Raw genomic sequence first — 16,780 nt, forward strand, 5'->3', positions numbered from 1 at the left:
CGCCATTTTGTGTTATGCACTTCTTATCTCTACTTTTCGTATGGAACCTATACCCATTTACTACATATCCTCTGAACTGTCTAGGAACTCGTTTAGGAATTTCCCTTGAAACATTCAGTTTTTTCCAATTTCAGTCTTGAACCACTCGCATACTTCATCTGTGTGTGTTCTTGCTCTTTTGTACTTGTTTAACTTTGCATTTACGTCAAATAACGAACGATGTTTCCTATAATATATAAATATACAGTATGTTAAATAATTTAAATTAAGTTAGTAATTAATACTTAAATTAACAAAATTAAACCAGGATTCTAGGACTTACTCAATTAGCGCCTCTACTTCCTTATCATCATAGTTAAACAATATATACCGATGAGCCGCAGTCCATACATCATCAGGCAACTGATAAACTTTCCATTTCTGGTTCCTCCCTGAAAAAATTGGATATCCACTGATTTCATGAATTCTGGTTCCTAACTCATTCACTGAACTGATCTCGTTATCGCCTAGAAATCTTGCACAAAATGTTACACATTCATCTGCCAAGTATCCTTCCGCTATTGACCCTTCTGGATGACTCTTATTACGAACATATCGTTTTAATTTACCCAGGTACCTCTCAATTGAGTACATCCATCTCTGGTGGACTGGACCACCAAGTTCAATTTCATTACATAAATGAACTGGTAAATGCACCATGATGTCAAAGAAGGCAGGTGGGAAATTAATTTCAAGTCGGCATAATATTTCAATAATTTCCTTTTGCAGCTTCTTTACATCATCCACCTCAATTACCTTGGAACATATACCTCTAAAAAATTCACCAAGTCTTATTAACGGAATCGCAACTTTAGGCTTCAATGCTTTTTTCATAGCGATTTGTAACAAGTATTGCATAATGATGTGTGCATCATGACTCTTGTACCCGACAAGTTTCCTATCTTGGACACATTTGCTAATATTGGAAGCGAAACCGTATGGGAATTTCACATTTTCCAAAACTGGACAAAATATGTCTTTTTCTTTATTTGTCATGTCGAAGTTTGCAGCCCTGATTTCAAGGTACTTCCCATCAGTAGAGGTGGTCGGGTGCAGGATCTTCCTTATACCCATTTCTTACAAATCTAGCCGAGCATTTACATGATTTTTTGTCTTACCACTGATATTTAATAAAGTACCGAGAATACTATCACACATATTCTTTTCTATATGCATGACGTCAAGATTATGTCGTATTGAATTTTCACTCCAATAAGGTAAGTGAAAAAATATCGACTTCTTATTCCAAGGATTAACGTCACAACTGACTTTCCGTTTCCCCTTCACCTTACCAAAAGTATTCTGTTAACCATCCAACAGCCTCTTGATCATTCTTCCTGATAAAACTGCAGGGGCCTGCCCAACCTCAACCTGGCCATTAAATCTTTTTTATCTGATCTCCACTTATGATTGGAATCTAGGAATCGTCGATGATTCATATAACACACCTTCCTACTATGTTTCAAATAAGTTGGCGATGTCTCGTAATTGCATATAGGGAAAACCAGATATCCTTTAGTACTCCATCCCGATAACATTGCGTAACCGGGGAAGTCGCTTATTGTCCACAATACACTTGCCCTTAATACAAAATTCTGATTCATCACTGCATCAAAAGTGGTTACACCTACATCCCATAACTCTTTCAGCTCCTCCACCAAAGGTTGTAAATAGACGTCAATACTATTTCCGGGATCAGTTGGACCTGGTATAAGTGTGGACATAATTAAATTCTCCGGTTTCATATTTAGCCAGGGAGGTAAGTTGTAGTTCACCACAATAACTGGCCAGGTACTATGACGGCCACTCATTGTACCAAATGGATTGAATCCATCAGAAGCTATACCTAATCTAATGTTTCGATTTTCGGATGAAAAAGTTGGATATTTGGCATCCATTGTCTTCCAAGCTACACCATCAGCCGGGAGCCGTAGCATTCCGTCCTTCTTTCGATCCACTACATGCCAAGTCATTAATTTTGCGAACTCTTTACACATATACATCCTCTGAAGCCTTGGTTTTAAAGGAAAATATCTCATAACTTTTGTCGGTATCTTGTCCTTTTTATGTTCTTCTTCCGTATCCCTCCACCTAGAGACACCACAAGTTTTGCATGACACTTCATTCTGATTTTTACCCCAATATAACATGCATTCATTAGGATATGCATGTATTTTTTGGTAGTCAAGTCCTAAATCCCTAATTACATTTTTAGCGGAATTAAATGAAGTAGGTATCTCAACATCAGGAAATGCCTCCTTTAATAACTGTAACATTTCACCAAATGCAGTTTGCGTCACCCCATTAAGACACTTCCAGTGGTACAACCTAACAAGAAAACTTAATCTATAAAAAATTTTGGAACCAGGATACAAGGGTTATTTCCCATCTTCGACAAGGTGATAAAATTTCCTAGCATCTGAATTAGGTTCCCTATTGGTGTAAGTAAGGTTCAACATCTGATTAAGATCATCTTCAAACCCTATATTTGTTTCGCAATCCCTCACATTAGTATCACCCAAATTCGAGACGTCGTATATCCATTTTACAACATCCAGGGAAGGACCCTTGCAAACAAGGTGATTAAAGACATCATCTGGACCCCACCACATCTTACTGTTACAATTACCACAAGGACACTTCAATTCAGCGCCGTCTGCATATTTAGCCATCGCATTTTTGACGAAATTTTTGACCCCATTAATATACTCATCACTTGATCTTGGTAGATTTATCCAGATTTCCTATGCCTCACTCATTACTACAGGTGAAATATTTACTATCTTTAGTTGTTAATTCTATACGTAACAAACATATATACACATATAAATATATTTACACTTACCTATATTATATTATCTAATCATAACATACTTATAAATCATTCATAATAATCATATCTTTAATTATTTATGAATAAATATCCATAATCTGCAAAAATAATATTAACTAAAATTCTTGTCTGAATAGACTAAGTCGTATGTTCAGCTAACATTGTTCCTTAATTAAACTAGGTTAAGTATATAATGTATATAATATACTAAAATTTTAATAGTCAAGCTCTGTCCGTATAAGAAACAGAATATTAACAATGTAAACATATTTTAAACATAAGCTAAATTAAACCGATCATACTTGGTAAAATCTATCCCCTGTTATATTAAGACTAGGCAAGAAATTTTAGGTGGATCTTTATGTTTATGCTTGATATACCCCCTGTTATTCTTAACTTTTAGGCACAATGGAGTTGCAATTCTAACCGAACAAATCAGTCTTACAAAATAAATTAACATCACTCCTACAAAATAATTAATCAACTTGTTAAACAAATGAGCTATCGAAAAGTGATGAGAATAACTTGTGGCAGCAACTCATTGCTGGCTAGCAACAAAGCATTTAACTATTAAAGACTTAAATATACATGTTCTGGTCCATTTCTCAACCTTCAAAGAGCTTTAGAAATTCAAGATTAAAATCAGAAAAATACTTTTTAACATTATTTAACATCACATTAACATCACAAATAATCAAAAGCTAACTATTTTAACATCACATTAATAGAGAACCCCAAAATAAACAAATTAACAGAGAACCCTAATTTATTTTGGGTGTTTGGAACCCTAATTTATTTTGGGGGTTCCAAACCCCCAAAATATGATTATTCTAATATATTCTTTGGCCCGATCTGATTAAAAGCCCGAAAAAGCCCGGTTAAAATATGATTATTCTAATATTTTTTTTATATATTTATGAATTTACATTTACTATAAATATAAATAATACTTTAAACACATATATATTTACATATTCGTGATTAATAATATTATTTATATACTTTATTGCAGGTTTAATGAAAGAAGATATAGTAAGTACACTTGGATAACATTGATAAAACATATTATTATATAAACATGTTTATTTTTTGCCAAACTTAAATGTTTTCAACGTAGTAATGTTTCCATAAAATATTCCATGCAAACTAATACATTTTTACGATGATCTAGTTGATAACATATGCAGTCTCCATAATATCTAATTAAACTCGATCCAATTTAAATTAGAAAAAAGCCCGGCCCGAAAAATAAGCCCGGTGAGGCCCGCCTCGAGGGCCCAAACGAGCTCTGACATTTTCGGAAAGCCTGGCCCGGCCCGGTCAAATGCAAAGCCCGAAAATCCCGGCCCGGTCAAAGCCCGGCCCGGTGGCCTTTTGTGCATCTCTATCTTATAATAACATTTTGCCCCTAAATAACTTATGCAGGATTGTCCACTTTAATTTATTATTGGTCGGAGATAACCTGCATACGCAGACGTCCATATGGCGGGTGAAAATCTATTTGTCATTTTATATATAGATATGTTTATAATATCAATGATAATAATGATATAAACATTGATTATTACTTGTTAACGCACCTGATTAAGTAGAATTTTATTTAATATTTACATTGATGAATTAAAGTTTAATAATTTTCGTGTTAATTCAGATTTAGCATGACAAATATTACAAGCTTATCGTTCGTTGCCTTGGACATGTCTGGAGATAATTATTTATCATGGGTACAAGATGTACAGTTGTACTTGGGTTCAAAGAAATTAAGCGACACAATAAAGGCAGAAAATAAATCCACGACTAAAGAAAACTTTACCTCTAGAATTTTTCTCTGACACCGCATGCATGAAGATTTAAAATCCGAGTACTTAGAAGTCGAGGATCCCCTTTATTTTATGGGAAAATCTAAAGAATATGTTCGATCACCAGAAACTAGTTTATCTACCTACAGCTGAAAATGATTGGGCCAATTTAAGACTTCAGGATCTTAAGAGTGTCTGAGCATATAGCTCTGCTTTGTTCAAAATAAGTTCTAGGCTTATTATGTGTGGTAAGAAAGTTATGGAGAATAGAAAAATCGATAAAACACTGTCAACTTTTCACCCCAACAATATCAAATTAGCAGAGATGTACAGGGAGCACAAATTTACTAAGTTTAGGGATCTTCTATCAACTATCCTCGTTCTGAACAAAATTATGAATTGGTGGTTAAGAAACATCAATCCCGTCCAACAGGATCTGCCCTATTAGCTAAAGTAAATAACATGTCATTCCAGCAGAATATACGTGGAAAAGGGTATAGAGGTGGACGGGGCCAAGGTCGGTACCGTGGACGAGGTCAGAGCCACGGGCATTTTCGTCCATATAATAACTCTGGTCACCGGAAGTGGCAATCTGAATCACAAAGTAAAATAAAGGCACCACGGGGAGGAAAAACTGAAAATGTTTGTTATGGGTGGGGCATGGATGGACACTGGACACGTAATTGTCATGCCCCAAATCATCTTGTTAATATGTACCAATCTTTTAAAAAATCAAAAGAGAAAATGGTAGAAATAAATTTCGCCAACAATAACATGGATGATTTCCCGAAAATCACAACTAGAGGAATAAGCATTAATGGTCCGAATGAACCTAACGAAACTCCCATATGGGAGGCTGAAGATTAGTTTCATTTAATTACTATAGTAGTGTGTATTGTGTGCTTTATTTTGTTTGAACTATGTAGTGTGGTATGTTCTTATCAAATAAATTATATTTCTTAATTATATACATAATGGATTCTGAAGATATATGCATTGCTGATTGTGGTACAACTCATACGATTCTACATAACCGAAAATATTTTACCCATATTCTTATGCCCGAAAATTGGTAAAAACTATATTCATATTAAAGATAAGAAAACAGTCAAAATTAAGATATAAATGCTTGAAATCAGGAAGAAGACAAAGAAGGTTTCCTTCTCTGTAAAGGGCAAGGCACGCCCTATTGATAGGGGAGGCGTGTCCAATGAATATGAAACTAAAGATAAGTAGAAGCCGAAGGTGCGCCCTCAGCATAGTGGGGAGGCGCGCCCAAGTACTAAGGAAATGATGAGGAATTCCCTGATTGAATCCCTTCTTGTGGTGAGCCTTAGGGCGCGCCCTGAATGAATAAGAAAACCCTGGGAAGACTTCAACATGATTACCTGGATAAGTTCTTTGGAAGATTCAACGAAGATGGAGATTATTATTACTAACCTATTTGATGCAGGTACTCTATTGAAAAACTCCTTCATGTAGCATATCTACAGGTAATGCGGTGTCCGTGGTAAGAGACCTTTAGGGGTATGCCTGGATGGAAGGCCTCCTCCTGTAGTCAATGAGTGTCCTCATTGGGGATGTGGGGTAAATTCTGGTGTGTGCTTTGGGAGCTCTGTCTCTATAGTCAACGGGTGTCCTCGTTGGGAGACTTCGGAGTATCCAGCACTTTGCACCCAAAAGCTTGGGATCACTTGTCCTGTAATCTGGTAGGGGCTCCTTATCGGGGGACAAGGATGCGTCCAACATTTGGGGTGAACCACGGATATACATGCGTCAATGGACTAGAGAAACAGCTGGTAGCAAAGGTTTATCCTTGGCCAGGGAGATGCCTTATCCGTGAAATCTCGAAGTCGCGGACGAGCCTTGGGCCTTTGTGGTTGGGCCTCATCGGCGGACATTCCTAAAGCTAGTATAAGACGGTGGGTTTCCCACTGGGCCTCAGAACAAGAGATCTAAGCCCACTAGATTTCTTGTTCCTCAAGAACTACGTTGGCTTGATTCCCTATAAATAGGGATACGCAAGCAAATTGCAAGGGGTCAAAAGCGAGAGCGCAAAAGAGCCACCACTAACCCTAAGCAATCTCAACCACCAATAATCACCACCACACACGGTTCATACTTCCCGATGAACACTGTTCATCAGATCCACCGGTTACTGTTCACGTTTCCGATAAAGAACCACCGTCATAGATCTTGTTTCCGGCTACGAACCTCAGACTTTGTTGTTACCAAATTCCTCCATCAATAAATTGGCGCTAGAAGGAGGGGCTAATCAAGATATGCATCTAGGAGGAATTATGTCTCAATATCATGATGAAAGTTTTTATGATGGAAGCTCTGAAGAAGAATCTGATCATGGCTATGAACGCCATGAACCTTACGTTCCACCCATGACTGATTGACCCACTCCAGATGTTGGGGGACAACTGCCTATGCTTATCAGCAACGTTGACTTGATGGAACAACTGTATCGCATGGGAGATGCTCTGAACGGTTTCGATTCAAGGCTGAACATCGTAGAGCGACACAAGACCAGAAAGGGCCTTCACCACAACCGTGCTAATCATGCACCTGAGAAAGCACCTATGACTGATAAACATGCCTCGGCTGATCGCGGTCAAACTAGAGGAGGACGTGTGCCGATAACCCCGTGACGTCGGAACTATTCCAACGATACATCTCCAATCATCGAGCTTGTGGAAGAAGATGTTGATGGTCAAGAAATACTGCGGACGAATAACCAGAGGGTTGCCCATCCGCACCGGTCTGGGCGTAATCTTCAGGAGCGTCGACTGGCGGAGTCCATGCTAGAGAAGGAGCACCGAGGCTTCGCGAGTTTAAAGGATCGCTTGGGGGTCCACTTAGGCGACGGTGATCTGAGAATATTGTTACTTGAATGGAAAAAGGAAGCTGATCGTGGAGATGTGATGTCCCATGATACAACGCGTGTGCCCCTGAATTCCCATGGGAATCAGGAGCGGCACCGCGATAATGAGAGAGCTCCTCCCTGCAGATCGGTGGACCGATATGGTCGAGGATATGGAAGCGACCGTTGGTGAAGACCCCAATGGAGGGGAAGAGGCGGAGGTCAAGGTAGGTACTTAGATGGATATCGCCGTGAAAACTACTGTGGCCGCACTGATGCCCGCTGGTATAATCGAGCAGACATCGATAACTATGCTGAGTATGATAATCATAGAGATGTGGCAAATTATGATCGCGAGGTGGCTCGAGGCCGCGGCTGAGGTTAATGAAAAAATCTGGGGGAAGATCAAGGTCGAAACCAAGAAGTGATCGTGATACCAGAAGATGCCCAGAACACCAACCAACAACAAGCTCCTCCAGGTGGGAACCAGACAGAAGTACCTTCACCGCAACTCCAAGGTCCGCAGCCTCACATGTAAACTATCCCAGGGGTGGGAACTTTCAATGTGGGTGATCTGAAAAGGCTACTTAACCATTTGGAAGGCAGAGTGACGGCCACGGCCAAAATTTCTTCTCCGTTCCCGGTGGCTGTAAGAGAGGCGCAGTTCCCAGCCGGATATCGTAACACTACAAGCGATCTCCGTTTCCACAGAAGCTCAGACCCTGTGGAATTCCTGGGCCAATTCAATATATAGATGGACGTATAACAAGTCCCAGACTTGGCTCGATGTCGGCTCTTGGCGGCGACTTTTAGAGAAAGCGCCCAACAATGGTTTCAAAAGCTTGGGTCGGGAGTAATCACTTCCCGGGACCAAATGAAGACTCTGTTCTTGACCAAGTTCCAAGATATCGTGAGATATTCTCCCTTTGTTACAACTATCTCCAAATCAGGCATAGGGAGAATGAAAGCTTGACGTCGTACTTCAAAAGGTTCAATGCTGAATCTACCAGCGTAAGAGGGGCTTCAAACGAAGCCTTGAAAAGCTTTTTGATAGCAGGGCTAAGGGTTGGTTTGGATTTCTGGAAACACTTACAGGGAAAAGACCCAACCACTCTGGAGGATGTCTTTGCCTTGGCAGAATCGTTCAAAGCCATATTGCAGTCTCTAGCAGAGGTACAATCGAGAGTAAGCAAGTTAAAGAAATAAAGCAAGGAAGAGAGACAGATCTCCAAGCCCAAGGTATAGAAGGAGTAGTCAAAGCCCAAACCGGGTGAATACCACGACCACGAGAAGAGAATGGAGTCCTCCCTCAAGATATGACTACAGAACAAGCCGGTATATGCCTTTGGCCGCGTCTATTGAGCATATCTTTGAGGTGAACAAAAACGGAGGGCTGTTTAGAAAACCTGAGGCTCTATCATCCTGGCAAAGTAAAGACAAGAAAAAGTATTGTGAATACCATGAGTCGTCCGGACATAACACACATGAGTGTCGGCAACTAAAAGATGAGATCGAAGCACTTATCAAGGAAGGATATCTTGGCGAATGGGTGGTTAAGGAAGTAAGGAGGCACAAGGATAGCACTGACATAGTAAATGAAGAAGAAGGGCGAGCCCCACGGGGGTCAACAATGAAACTCTAGAAGAAAATAAATTCGTTAGGGACGGCAGTATCCGAACAATCTACAGGGGAGATCACGAGATGGAATGCAGCAACAGGGCCTTGGCAAGATATGCTAGGGAAGCTCGGTTCAGACCTCTCACAGACATTCATAGGGTGGAGACTCAACCACCCAAAGTGTTTAAGGGTGAATCCGTGGATATCACCTTCAGAGAAGCAGATGCCCGGTGGGTACATCACCCCCACAATGATGCACTGGTCATTTCCATCCATATCGGGACCAAAAATATCCATAGGGCCTTCGTAGACAATGAAAGCTCGGCAAACATCCTCTACTACAACACCTTTAAAAAGATGGGGCTACCTGATCGGGATATGTCAGGGGAAGATTCGTGGGTCTATGGTTTCTCTGGCGCGGGAGTTAGAGTTATGGGATCAATTCGGTTGCTGTGTACCTTGGGGGAAAGTCCGTTGTCCGTGACAAAGATGCTCCAGTTTAAGGTTTTAAATCAAGAGTCATCCCACAACGTGCTTTTAGGGCGGCCTTTTCTTCGGGAGATGAGGGTCATTACTTCGATCCACCACCTTACCATCAAATTTCCAACCCCAAATGGTGTGGGAAGTATAAAAGGCTCTCAATATTACTCTCGGGAATGCTACATGGAAGCTATGAGGGGCTTTAGGAAGGACTCCCACAGCGAAGATACATCGGATGATGATCGAGAAAGGAGCATCAAACAGCCGATCGAGGAAATCCGAGTCCATTACTATATCGAGCAAGAAGACGAGAGCCCCTCTAAGCTACCTCCAGCAATGTTGTTTTTAGAAGACACGATCAGAATTGAAATATTGGAAGAAGAGGAACCCCGAAATGTCATAGTCCAAACAAATTTCAATGGGGAACGACTCGAAGGAAAATTTGATGTCTTGCAAAGTCTTGGGCAGGATGAATATAAGGTAGATCCCCCTCTCCCCGAGGGCGCGCCCTTATCTTCGGAAAGTTTAAAGGAAGTTGATGCCCCTGTTATACAGGGCGCGCCTTCTAAAGAAGTTGATGCTCCTTTCCAAGGGGATGCGCCTTCTTTGCAAAATGATGAGAATCGTGATCTGCCCGACCTAGATCCACGAATACCGATACCAACAAAAAAGATGGGGCCAGCGGAAGACACAATTGAAATCCCTGTCGACGAAAAAGATCCAAGTAAGGTTTTGAGAATTGGATCTAAGTTGGTGCCAAGACTGAAAGAAGGGCTTTCAAAATTTCTCTTGGGAAACCTTGATGTATTTGCGTGGAACCATTCTGATATGGTGGGAATTGACCCAGAAGTGATGTGCCACCATTTGAACATTGATCCCGAGCATAAAGGGGTTAGGCAAAAGCGGAGGTTTGTGAGTGGCGAAAGCGCAGTAGCCTTGGCAGAAGAAGTGGATAGACTCTTGGATGTCGGACTAATCAGGGAATCTTTCTACCCAGATTGGCTGGCAAACCCGGTGTTAGTAAGAAAACCTAACGGCAAGTGGAGAACATGTGTGGATTTCACCGATCTGAACAAGGCGTGCCCAAAGGATAGCTTCCCTTTGCCAAGAATTGACCAGTTGGTCGACGCCACGGCAGGACATGCCTTGCTCAGCTTCATGGATGCATACTCCGGGTATAATCAAATTCCCATGTATGGGCCTGACCAGGAGCACACCTCTTTTATCACTGATAGAGGACTCTATTGCTACATTGGGATGCCGTTTGGTCTGATCAACGTTGGGGCCACTTATCAAAGATTGGTAAACAAAATGTTTAAGAGGCAGATTGGAAAGACGATGGAGGTATACGTGAACGATATGCTTGTAAAATCTAAGAGGGCGGAAGATCACATCGCAGACTTAGCTGAGATGTTCCATATTCTGAGAAAATATAGGATGAAGTTGAACCCTTAGAAGTGCGTATTCGGCGTGGAATTTAGGAAAATTCTTGGGATTCATGGTTAACCATCGAGGAATTGAGGCGAACCCGGCAAAAATCAAGGCTCTGTTAGGCATGAAATCTCCCACCAGCGTCAAGCAAGTGCAGAGCTTGACGGGAAGGATTGCAGCTTTAAATCAATTTATCTCAAAGTCATCGGATAGGTGCAAAGAATTCTTTAAGGCAATCAAAGGAATGGGTAAGGATTTCGTGTGGACCTCAGATTATGAAGAGGCTTTTTTGAAAATCAAAGAGTAGTTGGGGAATCCTCCGATGTTGGCCAAGCCAGAAGAGGGAGAAACATTGATTCTTTACTTGGCGGTTTCAGAATACTCTGTCAGCGCGGTGTTGATAAAGGAGGAAGCAAGCCATCAATGGCCCGTGTACTACGCGAGCAAAAGATTGCTGGATGCAGAAACCAGATATACCAGCATGGAGAAATTGGTATACGCCTTTATTCTTGCGGCACGAAAGTTAAGGCCATATTTCCAAGCTCACCGAATAGAGGTTCGCACCGCTTATCCACTCCGGCAGATTCTGCATAAATCGGAATCATCGGGAAGAATGTTAAAGTGGGCGATAGAGCTGGGACAATTTGATTTGGAATATTGTCCTCGTACGGCGATCAAGGGATAGGCGTTGGCTGATTTCATATTTGAGTTTGACTCTGAGGTAGACAATAAGGCTATAGTATTGGCAGAGCCTTCCTCGCAAGGAAATCCTCTTGTTGATGAAAGGGAAGAGTTCCCACACCCTTGGTGGATCATGCATGTTGATGGGACTATAAATAATAACGGAGCAGGCGCCGGGATTGTCTTAGTCACCCCGGAAGGACATCATTTGATGAGTGCCATCCACTTCAAATTTTATGTCACCAACAATGATGCTCAGTATGCAACTTTAAATCGATTGCAGCTTTAAATCGATTTGTCTCAAAGTCATCGGATAGGTGCAAAGAATTCTTCAAGGCAATCAAAGGAATGGGTAAGGATTTCGTGTGGACCTCAGATTGTGAAGAGGCTTTTCTGAAAATCAAAGAGCAGTTGGGGAATCCTCCGATGTTGGCCAATCCAGAAGAGGGAGAAACATTGATTCTTTACTTGGCGGTTTCTGAATACTCTGTTAGTGCGGTGTTGGTAAAGGAGGAAACAAGCCATCAATAACCCGTGTACTACGTGAGCAAAAGATTGCTGGATGCAAAAACCAGATATACCAGCATGAAGAAATTGGTATACGTCCTTATTCTTGTGGCACGAAAGTTAAGGCCATATTTCCAAGCTCACCGAATAGAGGTTCGCACCGCTTATCCACTCTGGCATGTTCTGCATAAACCGGAGCATCGGGAAGAATGTTAAAGTGGGCGAAAGAGCTGGGACAATTCGATTTGGAATGTTGTCCTTGTACGGCGATCAAGGGACAGACGTTGGCTGATTTCATACTTGAGTTTGACTCTAAGGTAGACAATAAGGCTATAGTATTGGCAGAGCCTTCCTCGCAAGGAAATCCTCTTGTTGATGAAAGGGAAGTTCCCACACCCTTGGAGGAACTTGCATTTTGATGGGGCTGTAAATAATAATGGAGCAGGTGCCGAGATTGTCTTAGTCACCCTGGAAGGGCATCATTTGATGAGTGTCATCCACTTCAAATTTTATGTCACCAACAATGATGTTGAGTTTGAGGCATTGATCAATGGTTTGAAAATAGATCTGGAAGTGGGGGTTGTGAATCTGATTGCTCGGAGTGACTCTGAGTTAGTTGTAAATCAAGTCAACGGAGGTTTCCAAGCCCGGGGACCCCGGACAGAGTTATATATGAATGGTGTGCAACGTCTATTGGAAAAATTTGGAAGTGCCAGGCTAGAGGGTGTTCCAAGAGAGGAAAATAGTAATGCAAATACTTTGGCAAATATGGGATTGCAAATGGACAGCATCCAACTTGGGCAAATCTCTTTGGGAATCCAGGAGATACCAAGTGTTCCAGAGATAGGGGTGTTCCAGACACTGGAGATCCCGCGAGAAAATTGGATGATCCCCATTCATAATTATATTCGAACGAGAGCTTTGTCAGAAGACAAGCTACAGGCTCGACGCCTTCGCTACCAGACTGCTAAATATGTTGAATATGATGGGATATTATACAAGAGAGGATTTAACCAACCACTGTTATGTTGCGTGGACCTAGAAGAAGGAAATTATATCCTCACGGAGGTGCACGAAGGGATTTGTGGAAATCACTCGGGGGTGGTTCATTGGCATTAAAAGTCCTCAGACAAGGATATTACTGGCCAACTATGAAAGAAGATGCCTTCAAGTTTGTTCGAGCTTGTGATCGTTGCCAGTGATTCGCTAATTTTTCCAATGCCCCGACAACGTCTATTACTTCATTGGCAAGTCCTTGGCCTTTTGCCATGTGGGGGATTGATCTCATTGCAGAGTTGCCCAAAGCAAATGGGGGTGTGAAATATGTCGTGGTGGTTGTTGACTACTTTACTAAATGGGCGGAAGTCATGCCACTGGCCACGATCACAGCAAAGAAGATAAAGGACTTCGTTTTCAACTCCATAGTCTGCAGGTTCGGCATTCCGTACTAGCTCATCTCGGACAATGAGAAGCAGTTTGACAGTAAAGAGCTGAGGAAGCTTTGTGAAGACTTGAACATCAAGAAAGATTTTGCCGCCACCCGTAAAACAATGGTCAGACAGAAGCTATAAACAAAATTATAAAACATACTTTGAAGGCTAAGTTGGAAGAAAAGAAGGGAGTTTGGCCAGAAGAGATGCCCATGGTCCTTTGGTCTTACAACACGACTCTCAGATCAACCACATGAGAAACCCCATTTTTGCTGACTTATGGGTATGAGGCTATGGTTCCCGTGGAGGTAGGTGTCGGATCCCTACGAAGAGACTTGTTTGTTGAAGAAGATGCAGAAGTTAACCAAAGGCTCCACTTGGATTTGCTAGACGAAGCCCGAATGAACTCTCAGTTAAAGATTGCTGCGTATCAGCAGAGAATCGTGAGGTATTTTAATAAGAAGGTAAAGTCCGTGCCATTCAAGGTGGGGGATCTTGTGTTACGGAAGGTCATGCCAAACACCAAAATAGCTTAGCATGGAGTTCTTGGAGCTAATTGGGAAGGACCATACAGGGTCAAAGATATACTTTGGAAGGGGACTTATCGCTTGAAGGATTTGGATGACAAGCTTATTCCCCGAGCATGGAATGCAGAACACTTAAGGAAATATTATCAATAGGGTATGGCCTTGGCCCCCTCGTTTCTGTGATTGATTTTTATGTAATAGACTAGCAGTAAATAAATTCCTCCTAACCTAGGGGGTAGTATGCATGACTACTAACCTTGGGTTTAGCTGAAGGATAAAAATTTCCAAATAATTTCCCCATAGAGCATAGTAGCCATGGGACTGGTGTAATTTCTTCACTAGAGCGCATTATCAATAAAAAGAAAAGTTGCTTCAATTGTTGGTTTACTTGGCACTTGCACTTTAAAAAGAACCAGGGCGCGCCCTAATTTACAAAGTACTTCAGTAAAGAAAAACTATAGATCCCCATGATATGGGAACAGTTTCAAAATCTTACAACAAGACAAATGTCCATTAATGTGCTAAATAACTTTCTCTAAATATTAAAGGGCGCGCCCTACTGTAAGGCACACCAAATGCGGTTGACCTTGGAAAAAATTGTGTTCTAAAATTAAGGACGCGCCCTTATGAAAGAACGCACCTCATAACAGAAGTGTATAAAGGCTGTAAAAAGAGCTAAAAATAGCAACCTGTGTAACAAGGCATACCCAAATGGTTGAGGCGCCTTGACCGACTTTATATGCATTCTGGAAGATATAAAATTAAATAAAACCATACGATGTGTCATAATACGAAATTAAAAAGTAGCCATATTGTCATACAACTTTGCACAACATCAAAAGAGGGCTGACACCTCAAAGTATTTAGAAACAAAAATAGAAACAAGCCAAGGAAAGTAAATCAGGGCGCGCCCTCAACATTGTCAGTTGGGGGAATGGACTAGAGGGGAATGGTAGGATCACCTTAAGGGCCTCCTGTAATATCCCGTAATTTTTTTAGAATTCGATTAATAAAAGAATAATAGAATAAAAAGGATTAAAATTAGATAAGGACTAGGATTTAAAATTGGGTTAGACTAATGGGCCTAAAATTTGGATCCAATTCAAATATGGATAACTTGTAGGTTAAGAAATAGAGTTTTATATCGTTATAAATAGATCCTATTCGTCTTCCTCGTTTTTAATATAAAAATTCGTAGGGCTCTTCTCAGCATAAATCAGTTGTTTTGTAAAATTCGTAGAAAATTCATCGTAAGTCAGAATTCAGTGATTCTAGACTTTTCGGAGAGGTCTTTTCCTTATCTTCAACTTTCGTGTTTTGTATTTTTCAAGATAACATCGTTTAGAGGGTCAAAAAGGCTAAATTCAGAACTGGTCAGAGTTGGAAGTAAGTTTTCGATCGATCTTACTAGTGTTTTCAAAATTATGTGTTATGTGTATATATTTGATTATCAAAATTTGGTCTAAGTGATGATATATTTGAAAGTATTATATGATATAGAATATGTATCGATGTATATGTGTGTTGTCTCAACGATAATTTTGGATCTTTGATTTGTGCCATGGTTTGTGAAAATATCGAATAAGAAATTAGGACCGTAGTCACCGGATTGTAGTGACGACTTTCAGAAAATTTAGGACCGTTATCACCGGGTTGTATTGGTCGTGGCATAAATTATGGATTTTGAATTATTGTTATTTATGTGTTATGTGTATCGGATGTATCGAATAAGAATGTGAAAGTTTATCGAAAGTGTTTGTTTCGTATATTATATCGTATTTTGTTATATGTGTATATGTTACTTGGACTGCTAGTTGGATCGATTGGTTTCTTGCTGGGCTGTATAGCTCATTCTTTCAATTTCAGGTTTCGCCTAAGAGTTCGAGTTGGATAACATTGGAGTTCGAGGATCTTAGTATGGGAGTAGATTGACCTTTGGGCTTCCGCTTTTAGTTGCACTTTTGTAATAGTGACCTCTGTAATAGACTTTTTAATCAAGAAATTGTATTTGCTTTTAGTTTCGATTTTAGAGTTAATGGTCCGGAAGTGCGGGCTGTTACACCTCCTCTGTTGGCGCGCCCTCAACATCTTCCTCCAGCCCAAGCTCTATCCTCCTTGCCCTGATCTCTGCAGCATGTTCTCTTTTAAACTCCACCATCTCATTCATGGTCTCATCTCCAAACTTCTCAATGGTATAGTTAGGATCGTTGGCAATAAATCCGACCCTGTAGAAGTGAAATCCATTGTCAAAAGCAATATTTGTAAACTCATTCTTCTCATCAGGCCATCTTTCTTTATGCTACTCCTCCAGGTACTCAATCCTCAGGTTGACACCACCTGACTTAGCGTGAAGAAGAGTAGCCTTCTTGTTAGCAATTTCAAGCTGAGAAGTTATGTTGGCCACCTCACCTTTGAGGAAGGAGATTTCAGAATTCTTAGGTTTGATGTCCTTAGCATGAAGAAAATCCTTGTCTTTCAAGGTATTCTGTAGGATATTGTTATCACCTGGCAGCCTCTCATGGCGCGCCCTCTCTGCTAAGAACTTGTCCACATCTGGCTGGAGTGGA

At 40.9% G+C, this 16,780-nt stretch overlaps 2 protein-coding genes across 2 annotated transcripts; both read left to right on the forward strand.

Moving 5' to 3' along the window:
- Positions 1 to 9,241: 9,241 nt before the first annotated feature.
- LOC141696444 (uncharacterized) lies at positions 9,242 to 11,092 on the forward strand. The gene has a single exon (XM_074500585.1). The coding sequence runs from the start codon at positions 9,242 to 9,244 to the stop codon at positions 11,090 to 11,092; it is 1,851 nt and encodes a 616-aa protein (XP_074356686.1).
- Positions 11,093 to 11,135: 43 nt separating this feature from the next.
- Positions 11,136 to 13,375, forward strand: LOC141696445 (uncharacterized). The gene is made up of 4 exons (XM_074500586.1): positions 11,136 to 11,281; positions 11,371 to 11,561; positions 12,033 to 12,253; positions 12,602 to 13,375. The coding sequence occupies exons 1-4, from the start codon at positions 11,136 to 11,138 to the stop codon at positions 13,373 to 13,375; spliced, it is 1,332 nt and encodes a 443-aa protein (XP_074356687.1).
- The last annotated feature ends 3,405 nt before the right edge of the window (positions 13,376 to 16,780 follow it).

This window comes from Apium graveolens, chromosome 11, assembly GCF_009905375.1.
Source record: "Apium graveolens cultivar Ventura chromosome 11, ASM990537v1, whole genome shotgun sequence".
Taxonomy (NCBI): Eukaryota; Viridiplantae; Streptophyta; class Magnoliopsida; order Apiales; family Apiaceae; genus Apium; species Apium graveolens.